Source organism: Propithecus coquereli, unplaced genomic scaffold, assembly GCF_000956105.1.
Source record: "Propithecus coquereli isolate 6110/MARCELLA unplaced genomic scaffold, Pcoq_1.0 Scaffold197, whole genome shotgun sequence".
Lineage (NCBI taxonomy): Eukaryota > Metazoa > Chordata > Mammalia > Primates > Indriidae > Propithecus > Propithecus coquereli.
In genome coordinates, this window is record NW_012144633.1 from 2,238,819 (window position 1) to 2,255,104 (window position 16,286).

Here is a 16,286-nt window from a genome sequence, read left to right on the forward strand (position 1 = left end):
TCCTCTCACCGATCCTGTCCACCAGGTATGTTGGCCTTCAACATATGGCTATAGCAACATATATAAATCTCTATTAGACATTTATACACACAAACACACATCCGATAAGCACTCTGAAGATGCAGACTAGACTTTCGCATGGCTGGGTGCCTCTCCCAGGCCACTCAAAAATGAGCACAGGTGTGCTGTGTACAAGAATTTCAATGGGCTTGGTCTGGCCATCAGTCCTCAATTTTCCCGAGGTAAGATTGGATGACAAAATGGGATAGCATATTTAGAGTGAGGTCAGTCCAATTTGGAGATCATATAGGAAAAGAAATAGCAGGCGCTAGTCTAAGCCTAAGATGGCATCTGGGAAGTCACCACATTCATGATGTGAACTCAAAGAACTCAGATGCTATGGGGTAAACTAAAGCCCAGTGTGACCCAACAGAACTGGCCCAGAGTCAGGTGTGGCTCTATGAGTAGTGTTCACTGAGCCCCTGCCGGCACTGTCCAGCAGGGCACCACTGCTCAGTTGTGTGCTTTTAGGACTGCCTGAGGAGCTCCAGTGTTAGGACCACTTGACCCATTCAAAAGATTCAAGGTTCTATTTCCACTGAGTTTTCCATCTCAGGACAGCTGATGAGGCGAGAAATGTACTGTTGCTAGTTCCTGAGCCACTGGGGCTGTTTAGAAGCAGTATCACAAAAATCTCTATGCAAACTACACACTTTGCTTAGTGCCGGGCCAAGTGGACCTTGGCTAATGGCATTCCGTAACTGTCAGCAAGGCTTTCTGCCTTTCCATCAGTCTCACCAGGACCAATCTCTGACTCCCTCTTCTGGACCCTCCAGCAGGTTTGGAGGAGCGGGGCCCATATTTTCCTCAGCAGATAGGTAGCTGCACAAAAGGGGGACAGGCCCATCCTTCCTGCTGTTTTAAGGATCTCTGGTGGCTGCGCTTCTTGCATGGTTCCTGGAAGGCAAGGGTCACAAGGCTGGAGTGCACGGCAGAGCCCTTAGGGATTTCACCTGCAGACAAAAATAAAATGAACCAAATCAGGGTGTATTGTCAGGCCCTGCTGATAGCTGCCTGAGGCTGGAGTGAGAGGTATGTGGTGACCAAGCCAGGAGCACGGTGAGAGCCAGCGAAGAGGATGAGCTGAGGGCATGCGCTGCAGTAGGGAGGAACAACTGGTGCCCCTAGGTCAGAGGAAAGCCTCTCCCACCTCCCCTGTGCTTAAATCCTTGCTCAAGTCCACTGCACACTGGGCGGTCAGATCCTACCATTCCCTCTTCAGGGGCTAGTTCACTCTCCACGTCACTTTGTCTCAGCAAAAACATGGTCTTTGCCTTTTCCCAGAAAAAGAAGTGCTTAGCATGAAACACATGCGTATAGAAACAGCCTGTTGTAGGAAAAAGAGGGCATTTTGCAGCGAAGTCCCCTGTTAAGTTTGTGCCCCAGTTACCTTAGTGAGGAGAGGGAGGGGCCACGTCAGCAGGGACCTCAGAGATCATCTCAGCCCAGTCCACCTTTTACAGATGAGGGGGCAGTGATCTCACAGAGACTAAGGAGCCAGCCAAAGCCACACACCAGTTAGTGACAAGCCTGGGATTAGAACCCAGGCCTTGCACCCTTTCCCACAATCAAAGGGAAGTAGAGGGAAAAGCTTCCACGCTGGAGGAAGCTAGTGGGTACGAGAGAGTGTTGGGTTACCTTTGCTGGGACGGGAATAAGGCTTTAGAGAGGCATTCTTGTAAGTGTTGTTCTAAAGAGGCTCAGGAAAGAAAGGAACCATCAGAGAAGAACAAAAGGGAATTAGCAAAAGAAACCAAAAAAACAAAAACAGCAAGTTAAATCACGGCCCAAGTCATTTTCACTCTATGGGGATCAACATTCTGTCAGGTTACAATTTAGGGCCATTTCTAGGAATATGCTCAATTGCTTATGGCAAAGCTTTAAAGTTCAAGTTAAAAGGTTTAGTTTTTGATTTTTAAACCATTTCATACACCTCAAGTTTTTCTTCAAAGTACTTCCTAGGGAATGATTAACACTTAGTGTTTTATGTAAATGTAGGTAATATTTATTATTAAATCCTCTTTTAGATCAATGAGACCCAACAGATCTCTTTCATCATGTTACTTAAAGAAAAAGATATATCAAAATCAAATTGCTGTTCTCAACCCAGGAGTGTGCAGTAAAATCAATCTATTAGGTTGCACTTTGCTTTTGTTTTTTTCATAAAGTAATATAGGAAACACCAGAACACATAACTGGCCTTAAGATCCCTTTACCAAAAGCTAATTCAGAGGCAGACTCCCAAATGTCTGCTGACCTAAAGAGTCAACTGAATTGCATCTCTCCAGACTCCTGACTTGACATAAAGGAGTGAACATTGGAGTGGAAAGGAGAGATGACAATGTGAGAGTAAACAAAGATGCAAGGGAGAGAGCTGATTGGCTGGGAGAGTGATGGGGATGGAAACCATCAGGGCACTCGTTGAGGACCTCTGACCCTGCAGGTGGACCCACAGTCTTCTCGTGGACAAGGGTCACCTACTCTCATGGAACAGACTCTGATGACAGTTGGTGATGGGTTGGGGGCAGGCTCTGACTGATACAATGGTTTCCTTACCTCCAAATTAGTCCTTGCCTTCTTCAAAACATCATGTGTCCTGGTCACTGAAACAACAAAGTAGCCCCACAGGGCAGAAATTACCAGCAGGGCCCCTACTTGCTCAGCGTGTGCATTCTAAAGCATTTCTATCCAGCCATTCAGCTTGGGGGCTTTTGCTGCTCCCCATCCTCCCCTCCCTCGTCATCCACAATTACTAATGGCACAGGAGGTTCAGGGACATCGAATCAGTCTCTACTCCCGACATCCCCAAGCCGCTCTGGTCACTGTTCATCTGTAGCACAAGGGGGGGCACCTGAGGACCACCCCTTCAGTCTCTCACTCCCTGGCCCAGGGGCACCTACACTGGCTGACGATGAACTGCTCCATGCTCTCCTTCTGCTGGTTGGTGGTCTTCAGACGCTCAGCTGTGCTCTGAAGGAGCCTTTCTTGTTTAGATATTTTGGTTCTCAGTTCCAGAAGTTCCCTTTCCGTTGATTCTCTCTGGGGAAGAGCAACAGGCTCTCAATCACGAGTAAGAAGACCTAAAGCACCCTGTGTTTTGTGGCTCTTTCTGATCCAAAGTAGGATTCCATAATCTTCTCATCTGTCTCTGGACTTTCTTCCCTCCACTAAAGCCCCTAAAACCCTCTAAAACCCTCTAGCTGAGGATAGTTTAGGATGAAGCCATTAGGAAGGAATATTGAGAACCCGGATACCCATGCGGCCCAGCATAGGCCTACACCCCTGTTGCTGAAGAGAACCTGGCTCCAAGCCACTAGAAAACTCCCAGCTGTGAACAAGACCTCAATGTTAGTACTGACATTCGTTCTATCACTCCCCCATCACAAATAAGACTTGGGAGTTCAGGAATATTTTGTCTGAGGAAACTTTGCAAGTTTGTGAATATTTGTGCCAGCATGAAGACAGCAAAACACCCTCTCCCTGGAATTAGTATAGTTGGGTCCCAAAAGGTATCATTGACATTGATCTGGAGCTAGAATCCCCGAGGAAGGGATCATGAAACCTGACTACCCAAGGGTCTGCCTATCAGAGCCAGCCTGAGATCTGAACAGATCCTGAGAGCTGGCTGACTTTCCCCAGGCCTGGCCAGAGATGCAAACTTAAGTGATATGCTGGGATCCCAGCGGGTGGCTACAAGAAGCTCACTGTGTCATGGTGGCATTCTGCAATCATTTGACTGTGCAGACCTGGGAGATGGGGTGCTGAAGCTTTAACACGTCCCTGAATTTCAGCTCAGCCAAACTTCAGAAAGGTAAAGAAACTGAACATTTATGGATTATCAGGGTTATTATGTCTCTGCCTTCTCCATATCCCTTCCTGTTCCTCTTTGATTTCTTATCCAGGGGCCAGGGGGGTGGGAGGACAAAGGATGAAGTCAGAGCTGCAATGAAAGCAGCCACCGTGGATCAGAGGTCTCCTTCAGGGACACTCCCCAGAGGTCCTATCTATCCCAACTCACTATGTGGCTCGTGATCTTCTGAAACGCTGTGGGACTGAGGAGACAGAACGACACGGAGGGGCAGGAGAGCTGGGTTTGAACCAGGAAAGGACACTGGCATCTTACCACTTTCCCAGGCAGCACAGGGCTGTGGGTGCTAGGCAGGGCCGCTCTCCAGAACATGGTGAGGAGGGACGCCGATTCCTCCAGGGCATGGTGCAGGGCACTGGCACTGCTCCGAAGCTCGTGGATGCTTTTGCTGCCCAGAACCTAGGGAAAAGCAGAGGGAGCTATGGATATCATTGGAGCTGAGAGATTCCTTTTCCCTTGCTCCAAGCACAGGGCTCAAGCTTCCTTTGTGAGTGAAGCACAGACATGGGTCTGCTTGAACCTATGAAACTTTTGCTCAGCCATTTGTACCTCCCAGGACCAAGGTGCTGTTCCCTTTACCAGGAATGCCCTCCTCTAACTGGAGAACCTACAAGGCTCTCAGTACTCACCCCCACTTGGTATATCCTCTATGAACCGGTTACCTTCCTTGCCTGGCATAAATGCCTACTTCTGCACTGATGCCCTCGCAACACAGAAGACAATTTCTCACACTGTGCCTGCAGCCCATTACTGTGCTTATCTAATTGCATGTGTGTCTTGCCCTCTCATGCGAGGGCTCCTTGGAGGTACAGCTACCTCTCCCCATCCATGGGTCACCAGTGGCTTGGACAGCACAGCCACTGGTGTCTGGTCGCTCTCAACAGTGAAGCACTCTGGGACACTTTGCGGACTGCACTAGGAAATCCATGGCTGCCAGGCTTCTCACACCTGCAGACCCCTCAATTTTTATCCATCTGGTTGATTTTATTCTGCCCACAGATGGCCATGTGCCTGGGTGACTGCAACAAACAATAAGCTACCTAAGGGTACTCTGTACAGCACCAAGTGTGTGTGCTGACACTTAACAAATGCTCTACTCATGATGATAATGATGCTGCACAGGCTTTTCTGTGGTTGAAGGGAAATACCCAGTCAGCTGCATCTGGAACAGAGCAGAACTTACAGTGAAAATAGGAGATAGAGAAGGGCAGGCCTGGCTGCCCTTTCAGTTGAGGAAGAGGCATCCTCAGCTGTTGAGAGATGTAAAGCATGAAGAAAAAATAGTGGGAGAAAGAAATCAGAGAAAGAAAGGGCAAAAGGAAAGTGTGTACCTAAAGCTACAGGTGTGATTACCTCTGTGCCCGGAGCTTCAAGGCCAGGGAAGTCACATGCTGCTCTCACAAGAGATGCTATCTTTTTGACCAGCAGTTTGCCCTCTCCGATCTGCTGTCTTAGGGCACTGTAGTCATCAACGTGGCCAATGACATGTCGGCCATGCTTATTGGCAAAGGAGCCATCGGTAGCATCACCCTCCAGCTTGGGAGGGTTCTTCATTACTGGAGAAGTATCCAAACCCAGGCCTGAAAAAGAAAACCACAACAAAACAGAGTCCACTGTTACTCATAATGATATCCTCAGTTCACTCCAATCCGAAAGAGATGGCGAAAGAGGCGAGGAACAGAAAGGAAGCCTCAGAATGTACAAGGGTGGCGTGAAGTCCATAGAGATATTTTGGGTTCTGTATTTTTGTAATCTGTCTTACAACATCTCATAATGATAAACTTGCTAGGAGACAAATTTTCTCCTTATTGACAAATGAAATAGGGCAAATATAATTAATAAATAAGTTTCTGGGTAGAAAAGACACAGATAAAGAAATCAAACTAAATATAGGGAGCATTTTCAAGACAGGAGAGATTACAGTACAATGAAGCAGAAACTGAAGAGCAGGAAAACTGTAGGAAGATGAATAATGACAAGGAAGACAGTCACAGAAGATGCAATGAGTAGGGCTAATGGCTTTGGGGCATGCAGAGAAAAATTTCCAAGTACAGATAATGTGTCTACTGGCAACCAAAGGTTGTTTGCCTTAATAACTTTCCATCATCAATCCCTGAGCCCTTCAGTTGCCATATTTACCATCTGTCCTGTTGAATGTGGCAGTGTCTGAGCCAGGAGCAGATAAAGAGGAGCCGGGGAAGACCAGGACTGGAGAATTCATGCCGACATCCCGGACTGGCGGGGAAGCAGCTGAGTCTAGGGAGTAGAGAAAACCACACTTTTGAGGAACCCTGGAACATACTGCACACCAAGCACATGCACAGCCTAACCTTCACTATCTAAGACCTAAGGTGGCAGGACTCACCTATTGAATGCTATCATCCATATACCACAAACAAAAGCAGTAGCCAACAAGCCACTCAGCTCAGCATGTTTCCATTCTTCAAAACAAAAAGATGTTCCCTCAATTGAAGGGTGGATCCATGAGAAAGCAACTTCTAGTTTGAAAATTATTAGGTATATTTTTATAAATACAACACCTTGTAACTAAATAGAAATATATATAAGTTTATATAGCAGATGTGTCAAAATGTTGAATCAAAGAATGAATGGATTCACAGGGGATTAAACCCAACATTCTAGTCATCATCCTGATGACTTAAGAGTCCTATGAGAAGAAAGGAGGCAGAAGACTTGGTGGGTTAACGCTGCCCTGTTGGAGGCCTGGAAGCAGCCCTGCCGTGGAGGAATTATCACAAAAAAGAAAGGAAAAGTTCTGCTCAGGCACGTGTAGCTCGGAGCCTGCTTTCCAGCTCAGGCCTCTGGGTGCAGGTGGAAGAGGAGCAGGGACTGAGCCAGTGAGAGAGCCCAGTTGGAAGGAAGATAGGGAGCATAGCTGGATGCTACAAGCATCCCGGCTGCCCTGAGGCAGGGCCGAGGCATCCACCTAACTAAGCTGAGCAGTTCCTAGGGCCTGGGCTCTATGCTTGGCAGTCTACATACATTTTCTTACTTAATTGCCAAAAATACATGCAATATTTCCCCAGAGCCCTGGTTTCCTTAGGGAAAGGAACATTTTGCCATACACTGAGTTCCCCGCATGTGAGGGAAAGGGAAGCCAGACTCGGGAATCTGGGAAGGTCAGCAATGCTGAGACAGAGCATGGTGAGGTAGAAGGAAGAGCACCTTACATTAGACTCTCACCTCTAATGCCCCAGAATATCACTAGACCCATCCATATGTTTCCTGGATTCTAATGTCTCCAAACTCCAGCATGGCCCACAAGACTTAGCATCTCAAAGTTCTATTGTCATCATGTACTTATTTTCCTTGAAAAAAACCAAACCTTTCATTGTCTACTACACAGAATGCAAAATTTTATCCTGACTTCTAGGACATAGGCTAAAAATCAAAATATCTGGCTCTAATCCAGGCCCTGTCTCCTGTAAAACCTAGCTTGTCCATTAATGTCTCAATGTCTAAGTTTTCTCATGTGAAATACAGAGACAGTAAAACCTGCTCTACTTCAGGTGAAATTATATATTTGAAAACACTTGATAAATATTCAAGCACCATGTAAATACAAGGAATAGATAATTATCAAGCTAATTAGCTAATTATCGAGCAATTCTTATTGTGTCAGGCACTTAGATTAGGTTATTAAGTATGGAATGTCCGATTTCCTTAAGTACTAAGTTTGACAGTTGATATCACTGGCATTTCACTTTGACACTTCTTGTTTTATTTATATTGTGAAAGTACATCCTCAGTCTTTCAAATGCACATTTTGGCTTGTGATTATTTTTCAATTTTTTTTAGAGTAATTTTTGTGAAACAATGGATAAATCAAAAATTTATGTTATTTATGAATGAGTTCCATCATGGAATCAATGCAGTACAGACAGCTCAAAATATCAGCAAGGTTTTTGGGAAGGCTATGGTTAATGAATACACAGTACATTGATGGTTTGAGAAGGTCCATTCTGGTGATTTTAATCTTGAAAATGAGCCATGTGGGTGACCTGGGACCAAGATGGATAATGATGAGCTGAAAGCTGTAGTGGAAGTGAATCCATTTCAACATACGAGTGAATTAGCAGCAAGGTTTGATGTTACTATTCCAACAATATGGGATCATTTGAAATGAATGGGCAAGGTAAAGAACCTGAATAGATGGGTACTGCATGAATTAAACAAGCATCAAAACAGAAATCATCTTGAAGCTTGCCTTTCTTTGCTGTCACGACATAAAGGTAAACCATTTCTACACCATATTGTTACATGTAATGAAAAATGGATTCTTTTTGACAATCACAAGCATTTGGCTCAATGATTGGATAAAGATGAAGTGCTGAAACACAGTCCAAAACCAAACATTCATCAAAAAAAGCTAATGGTGTCTGTTTGGTGGTCCATCGCTGGTATTATCCACTCTAGCTTCATGAAAACCGGTCAACCAATTACAGAAGATGTCTACTGCAACCAACTGGATGAAATGATGAGGATACTTGCGATTAATCAGCAAAGATTGGTCAACAGAGGCAGGCCAATCCTCTTGCAAAACCACATGTAGCAAAAAACAATGCTGCTCAAACTATAGCAGCAGGACTTGGAAACTCTCTGTCATCCACCATATTCACCAGACCTTGCACCAACTGACTACCACTTCTTCCAGGCTTTGGACCACTTCTTGTAAGGAAAAGTATTCAATTCTCAACAAGCTGTGGAAAATGCCTTTTGCAATTTCATTGCGATTCGCTCTCCGGGCTTCTTCGCTGTTGGTATAAGCAAGCTACCGTTAAGATGGCAAAACTGCACTGACAGTTTAGGCACGCACTTTGATTAATTGTACTGCTTCTTGTTTCAGATATAATAAACTAAACTTTTTCGGACATTTCATATTTAATGACCTAATAAATTATTTTATTTAATCCTCAAAATAACCATATAGGGTATATATATAATTATTATTCCCACCTTAAAGAAAGGGAAACTAAGGTTTAAATACCTAAGAGTTTAAACACCTTGCCTGAAACAAACAAGCTGTAAGGGGCAAACTCAGAATCTGAAGCCAGGTCTGACCTGAATCCCACATTCTCAGGCGGGGTGCTATATTAGAGCATCTCCAATTTCAACCTGCCCCTAAGGAGCATGAGAGAAATAGATTGCCCCTTCCAACACAGACTTCCTAGTGACCTCCCCATTGGCTGAGGGCCTCCTAATTCCCTTTTCCTTCCTACCTTGGAGGATCGGCTGCTTGTTTCCAGGGTCAGCGGTGGCTGGGAAGTTCTGGTTAATTGAGGAGGGGCCGTGGCTGACTTTGCCAGCACCACCCTCCAACTGTTGCTGCAGCTGCAGTCTTAGACAATTGTTCACCTGAATGCTCTGCTCCAGCTGCCCTCTCAGAGCTCGTATCTCTGCCACCAGATGGCTCAAGTCACTGCTCAAAGGGACTTGGTGACAGGCATCCAGACTATAAGCTGAAAGAAGAGAGAGAAGGGGGCTGGTAGCACTGACCCAAGTATTTCCAAGCATTTGCCAGAACAATCCTCTGTGACATTCCTTTCTGCCAAGGACTGTAATCTCGGGGTCTTGCACAACACATCTCTGAGAGAGATGTCACCATTTCTGTGTGGGGTCTGGGGCACATTGAGATGGCACACATCCCCACATGCACCTAGAGGGCACTTGATTGGAGAATGAGCACAAGCCTGTTATTTCATCTCCATAGTAACCTTAATCCTGCAGACTAGAGGCAGAATCCTCCAAGGCAGAAGGTCAGCACTGAGCTAAAGAAGGGTAGAGAGTGAGGGAGAAGGAGATTTGATGACCTTCACACTCAGAAATCAAAGACAAGAAGGAGGAGGCCTTTTGCAGCATGTAGGAACGTGTGCCAGGCACCTTCAATCAGTGATCATAACTAAGTGAATTTTCCAGCTTTTCTGTGTTTTTTTCTTTACCTCCATTTACCACACAGAGTCTATTTCTTTGTACTGGGGATGAACAGATCTAAGAAATATTCCACAAAGCCACAATCCCTTACCTGAAAACCTTAAGGCCATATGTGTTTCAAAGGTAGAATTTGTTTTGGTTTTTAGCAGGGCAATAGGGTGTATATACCATATATCACATGTACCCAATAGCATCTGGGCCACAGCCCTTAGTCAAACACATAATTATTTCTACAATGAGCTATGTGAATATTCTCACTCGGTATATAAATAAAGACTACAACTATCCTCCCATCAGTTCAGTTAGGTAGTCACCAAATTAGTATATGAAAAGCTTTTACTTCAGAGATCTTACTAGATTTTGGAATTAAGGATAAGGGTTTATGGATCTTTAGTGGTAGTAGCTTTGAAATGAATCCTAAAAGACCCATAAACTGGGAGAAAGTCATGAAACGGGAGGTAGTTCAGGATGAAGTGGTTTAGGAGACTTTGGCAAATAATTCATCCTTGAATTGTGTCCAGAGTTCCTTCATGCTTGTACCTCTCTTTCTAAATCCAAATTTTCACTAAATTTTGCTCACTGTTTTTTAGAAACATTTTTCCATCTATTGAAACCCTTTTATCTTCCCAAGAGCACCTTATGTTGGACTCTCACCTCTTAATGTCCCAGAATATCACTAGACCCATCTATAGGTTTCCTGGATTCTACTGTCTCCCAACTCCAGTATGGCCCACAAGACTTAGCATCTCAAAGCTCTATTTTCATCATGTACTTATTTTCCTTGAAAAAAAACCAAACATCCTTTCATTGTCTACTACACAGAATGTAAATTTTTTTCCTGACTTCTAGGCTTTCTGTGTTCTGGCCACTCTCTGTTCCACCAACCTGACTTCTCACTCTCCTGGTACCGAGCTTCTCCCGTGGTAACGCTGGTCTCTCTGCTGACCCAGAACTCACCATGACTTTGTACTTAAGTTCTTCCCTCAGTCTGGTGAGTCCCCTATATATCTTCAAGTTCTAGTTCACCTTCTCTTTAGCAACTTAGGAAACTAAATCAAGTTTTATGAAAATTTAAATTTGCCTGAATGGTGAAAATTCTAGTGTAAATTGCACTGCCCTTCACCTTTTGATCAGGCCTCAGAGGGACACAAAACACATCAGTTTTTCTTCAACCAGCAGTTCTTTAAATATTGAAGCCAGTTTTCATCTCTTCATGATCATTTCAAAGCCTAAAATGTTTTAGTTTCTCTGACTAGTTCGAGATTTCTGTCTCACGCCATTGTGATCCCTGTTTCCATTATGTTCCTTGGAGTGTCAATGCCCTTGTACAAGATGGCACCCCTCAGTCTAACACATCTCAGACATGGTCTCCATGTGTGGACATCACATGCTTCTATGGTCACAGAATGAGCTGACTTTTCTAGAATCCCTTGGTGTTGCACTATAGAAATGTCCCCTATAATACAGAGACAGAAATGATTTCAGGAGTTTTTCAGGGCTTTGCCCTGAAGGAATATGTGAACATGTTAGTTCACATATCAAAAGCTGCCTCGCCTCAGGAGGCCATCTCACAGATCAGCGGCAACACTTTCCAAGGCGACATTGTGTCTCAAACCTGTCAGCTTGTTGCGCCTGCTTCTGTGCAACAAAGCTTGGCATGGAGCCATGGGGTGAGAACTGATCAAAGAGTGCCCGCTTGACAGACAGACACCCGTGGCTAAAAGCAATTAGCCTAAGAGACAGTTCCTGCTCCACTCTTGACTACCTGTCTCAATCAACAAAAATCTAGATAAAGAAATATAGAGCCACTATATTTCTGTTTAGCCTTACTGCTAAGTGATAGTGTTATCTTAGAAGTTTGTCTTAGAAAGATTTTGTAACCATTTGGTCACATAGATAGAGTTAATCAAGGGATCTTTAGAAGCTTTTGGGGAGACTTTTAACCTAAAATGAACTACCTGTTATTATGTAAATCTGTTACCCCTAGCAAACAATCACTGTACCAATAAATACTGATGTGAAACTTCACTCGGGGCATCACAGCTCACAGGAATGCTGGGGGTCTCCCAACTCCCCCAACTATTATAAAATCTATACTTTATAAAAACTGTACTTTCATCTCTGTGTATTCTTTTATTTCTATATTCTATATTTTCTATTATTTTCCTTATCCCTTGCTATGACCCCTGCCAGTGGGACCCAATTTTTTTGCTGGGAGAGTAGCTAACTCCCCGCACCTTGGCCTACAACTTACTTGCTTACACATGCTTCTACCAAACGTCCCCACCCTCATGTCCATGAATGGCTTCAGAGCCAGGCCCCAAATCCTATATTTCTACCACTGATATTTTTAATCAAGCTTAGGATTTTTGTTTTTTATCTTGGCTAAATTTCATCACATTGATGTCAGCCCTCTGTTCCACCCTGCTGTGACTGATTAACATTATGTTTTGAATACTCTTCTCCATTTTAAGAAGAATGGGGAAATATACCAAGATTCTCAAGTGCTAGATTATTATTTCAGCAGGTAGAAAATTTCCTCAATAAATACACTTAACATTTAAATCTAGGATTGAAATTTAGGTCCTATTGGTGGTATTTATATGTTTTTGCTTTTGTATCTTTTCCCACTAGGGAAAGAGTCAGGGTGGGAGTGGACTGCCTCCTACATTGGCTGTATGGGTTGATAGTACGTATTATTTACAATATTAAAGAACTTTTCAAATGATGATATCATTAGGACAATGTTTTGCTTTTAAAAAAAATGGCCAGGCGCAGTGGCTCATGCCTGAAATCCCAGCACTTTGGGAGGCAGGAGAATTGCTTGAGGCCAGGAGTTCCAGACCAGACTAGGCAATATAGCAAAAGACCTTGTCTTTACAAAAAATAAGAAAAATTATCCAGGCATAGTGGTACATGCCTGTAGTCCCAGCTATTCAGGAGGCTAAAGCAGGAGGATGGCTTCAGCCTAGGAGTTCGAGGCCACAGTGAGCTTTGATCACAACACTGCACTCCAGCCTGGGCAACAGAGAGAGACCCTATCTCTTTAAAAAACATGCTATAATCTAGACATTTGACTAACTTGCCTCTGGCCATCTAAGCGGTTGTATTTACTCTTGTGGTACATGGTTAAGGATGTTCAGGCAGGGTCTTGCCCATGCCACCAACATCTCACCTTTGGACTTTTTGTATGAGAGCTCCACTCCCTTCTCATTGGGAGCCCCAGGCCTGATGAGGGGTTTTCTGGGACAGAACTCTGAAGATTGCCATGATCTCCATAACTCCCAAAGAGAAGACCTCACTGGCATCCTAAGAAAGGGCAGAGAACTCATGGAGTGCAGGGGTGCGGGACACATACCTTTCAGCCCCTTCTTGGAATTGCCATAAAGTGTCTCATAGATCTGCAGCTCTGACTGGAGGGACTGGAAGAGCTGCTGTTTCTCTTCACACTGCTGCTGCAGGAGGGCCAGCTTGTGCTGCAGCCTGCCAAGGAAAAGGCAAGGGCCCACTGAGATGGCAGAGCCTTTCAGCCATACCAGGGCAATAAGCTGGGAGCCGACCTTTCCATATAGAGTTTTATCCCCAGAAGTCAACTCAGGGGGTCATGAGGACCATCACTTTAATTTTACAGATGTGGAAACAGAGGCTGGGAGAAGTAAAGTAACTTTGCTTGAAGTCATACCACTAGCTACATTAGCTACGAGCAGAACAGAAACACCAGCACAATCTTCTTATTGCTCCTACAATGCTCTTTTCATGGTGAGAAGCAGTTACAGGGCTTGTGCTAGGAACAAGCATCATGGCTAGTATAGAAGCTTCCTAGGTTATGGTGAGACAAATGTCCTCTAACTAACTGGAAGCACAGGAATATTCTTTCTCCAGTCTCTGATATGCTGAAGCCTTCTATAACAGGGTTTTACTCTCTCAACTTTGGAGTAAAAAAGGCATTCCCAGAGAAGTCCTTCCTTCTGCTCAAAGCTACCCCTAAATCAGGAATAGCAGAAGGGAAACTGAGGTTTCCGAAAGAGGACACTGTCTTGCCAATATACCTTCTTCTAATGTAAAAATGGGACCAGCATCTCTATCAATGGGCCCCCTCTTACCTGGAGTCATTTTCCTGGAGGGATAGCCGTTCCTCCCTGAAATGCAAGATCTCTTGCTGTTTCTCTCGCAAGTCTTCCAAAATCTGCTGCCTTTCCACCTTCTGGTGCTCCAGCTCCTTTTCCAGCTCTTGAAGCCGGGATCGAGAGGAGAGCAGAGCCTCCTTCAGGCTTTCTGTTTCCTGGGAGCGCTCTGGTGAGCAGAACATAGGAGTATTCATATCGTGGGGGCCAAAGCTCAGCAGGAGGATGAGCCCAAGCACATCCGCCTTGACAAACAGAACTAAGGTGAAGGGCAGGAAGGCCCTGAGTTGGTGGGCAAAGGGAGTGCCATCTCACTGTCCCACACACCCTGGGGAACAGAGCGCCTCTTTCTTTGCAATGCCCTTCACTCCACTGATTTAATCTGGCCTACCTCACTCTTAGAGAAAACATTCTGGTTTCTAACACTCACCGTTTTCCAACTCTCGCATATCATCTGTTCAATAGTCCATTCTTGAATTTTGACAAAGATCAATATCAAGATTTCTTTTTAGAATATATCATTTTCATAATTTTGAAAATGGGGACGTTTGTTCTTTTCTGGACTTGTGGCACTTCTCTGATATTCACAGATCTTCTAAGATTACTGACAGGGACTCTGAGAATAAGGCTGCAGGTTTGGCCAGTCTTCCGGGGTGGAATGAGCCTGCAGATTGTGCTCATTTAAATCTCTTACTGTCTTCTCACCTGTGAGGTCTGTTCTAGTCTCTCCAAGCATGCAATGGTAGTTTAGTAGTTCTGCCTTCTCTCTTATCTATTAACTTTTGTTATCTTCCCCAAGCAGTGACCTTTCCTCTCAAGTCTTCCTGCTCTGAGGTGGCTAATTTAGAAATATCTCTTGATGTCTTTTTCCTTTTCCACATGGATTCCTTCATTCTGGGATTAATCCTTTTGGATACTATTCTCAGTCTTTTTATGGCTGTTCAATAAATATTTGTAAATAAAAATAATTTGTTATTGATAATACATTGATTTAATCAAGTTAATTAACACTTAAGTCAGCTGCCTCCTAGACCACATGGGAAATGACATCCACCTATGAATGCCCATTTAACAGGGTCGGGAACATTCTGGAGGACAATTGCCAATGTGTGCCAACACAGAGTCACAGCAGTACTGACCAGAGAGGAGCCCTGAGTGCATGGACATGGTGAGGAGGTAGAGGGGTGACACAGAAGGACCAGGGGGACACACAGAGCTGCAGTAAAGTCTGGAGAAACTTGAGAGGGAATGTATTCACTCACATTCCTTCCTTTCCTGGTTCCAAATCGGCTGTGAGTGGGAGGAGGTAGAACAGATAGCAAACTGATATCCAGTTTGAGAGCTAGTGACTCTGGATCTATGCAGATGGGCTTGCACAGAAGTGATGGATTTCCCTGGGCTATCGCCCCCGGAAATCTAGGAGTCTGAGGGCCCATAGTTGAGACCTCTGAGGAAGCAGCCCTTTTTAGCCTGAGAATAGCTATTAGAATTTTGCGTTGGTGGATATGCGTAGCTCTGTTATCTCTACCTTCTTCTCTTTGCTTTTCCAATTGGTGATTAGTGTGTCCAAGGAAGAGAGGGATTTAGGAGTGACTGCAGTTCGTGGTTTCTGACCACCCACCTCTGGAAATGTGACTCAGCTGAGCCTGAAGGCTTCGGTTTTCTTCCCTGAGGACTCTGTTCTCATTGCAGAGCTGAGGTATGGACTCTAGGCCCTGACCGTAGAAGTTAGAGGTGGATCCTGTCCCTGAAAGTACACATTTGGGTAACAGATGCTTCTAAAAATTTCCCATTCTATATCTCACCAAGATACTGTCCCAACCCAGGAGAAAACCCTGGAGACTCAAGGCCTGGAGCTAAATAAAGCACGGTAGGGTGAAGGCCTGGTTTTTGTGTGCCTCTTCTCAGTGGAGTCTTTGCACGCATTATCACATGCCATAACTGCAATGGTACAGGAGGCTCTTTTTTTCCTAAAAAGCTGCTGCTGCAATGTAGGCAGGACAACAATGTGTGGAAGGGTGGGCCTCCAAGTGACAGCAGCTCAGGAGAGTGTGGGGAGAAAGGCCACCTCAGTGAAGTGGCCAGTGGGACGGGGGCACCCCTGCAGATCTGGCTCTACTACTTGCCAATCACAAGACAAGGGCACAAGGAATCAGCAGGCAGTATATAGGCAGAGTAAGGATGAGCTGAGAAGTCAGGAAACTCCGGGGCCCAGACCTGGTTCTGCCTCGAGGAGAGTTATCCTCTCAGCTCAGATATGTCCATAAAGTAGGGGTAACGGT

At 44.8% G+C, this 16,286-nt stretch overlaps 1 protein-coding gene across 1 annotated transcript in view; it reads right to left on the reverse strand.

Moving 5' to 3' along the window:
• Positions 1 to 260: 260 nt before the first annotated feature.
• The window catches only part of LOC105809623 (myomegalin), an 88,861-nt gene continuing 72,835 nt past the window's right edge, over positions 261 to 16,286 (reverse strand). The window contains exons 23-32 of the mRNA XM_012643459.1: positions 15,626 to 15,745; positions 13,984 to 14,173; positions 13,239 to 13,363; positions 9,169 to 9,408; positions 6,068 to 6,184; positions 5,282 to 5,508; positions 4,184 to 4,327; positions 2,961 to 3,099; positions 2,617 to 2,663; positions 261 to 1,013 (exon numbers count right to left, since the gene is read on the reverse strand). Coding sequence (XP_012498913.1) covers positions 972 to 1,013; positions 2,617 to 2,663; positions 2,961 to 3,099; positions 4,184 to 4,327; positions 5,282 to 5,508; positions 6,068 to 6,184; positions 9,169 to 9,408; positions 13,239 to 13,363; positions 13,984 to 14,173; positions 15,626 to 15,745 — 1,391 coding nt within the window. The 3' untranslated portion in view covers positions 261 to 971. The remainder of the gene's footprint in view (positions 1,014 to 2,616; positions 2,664 to 2,960; positions 3,100 to 4,183; positions 4,328 to 5,281; positions 5,509 to 6,067; positions 6,185 to 9,168; positions 9,409 to 13,238; positions 13,364 to 13,983; positions 14,174 to 15,625; positions 15,746 to 16,286) is intronic.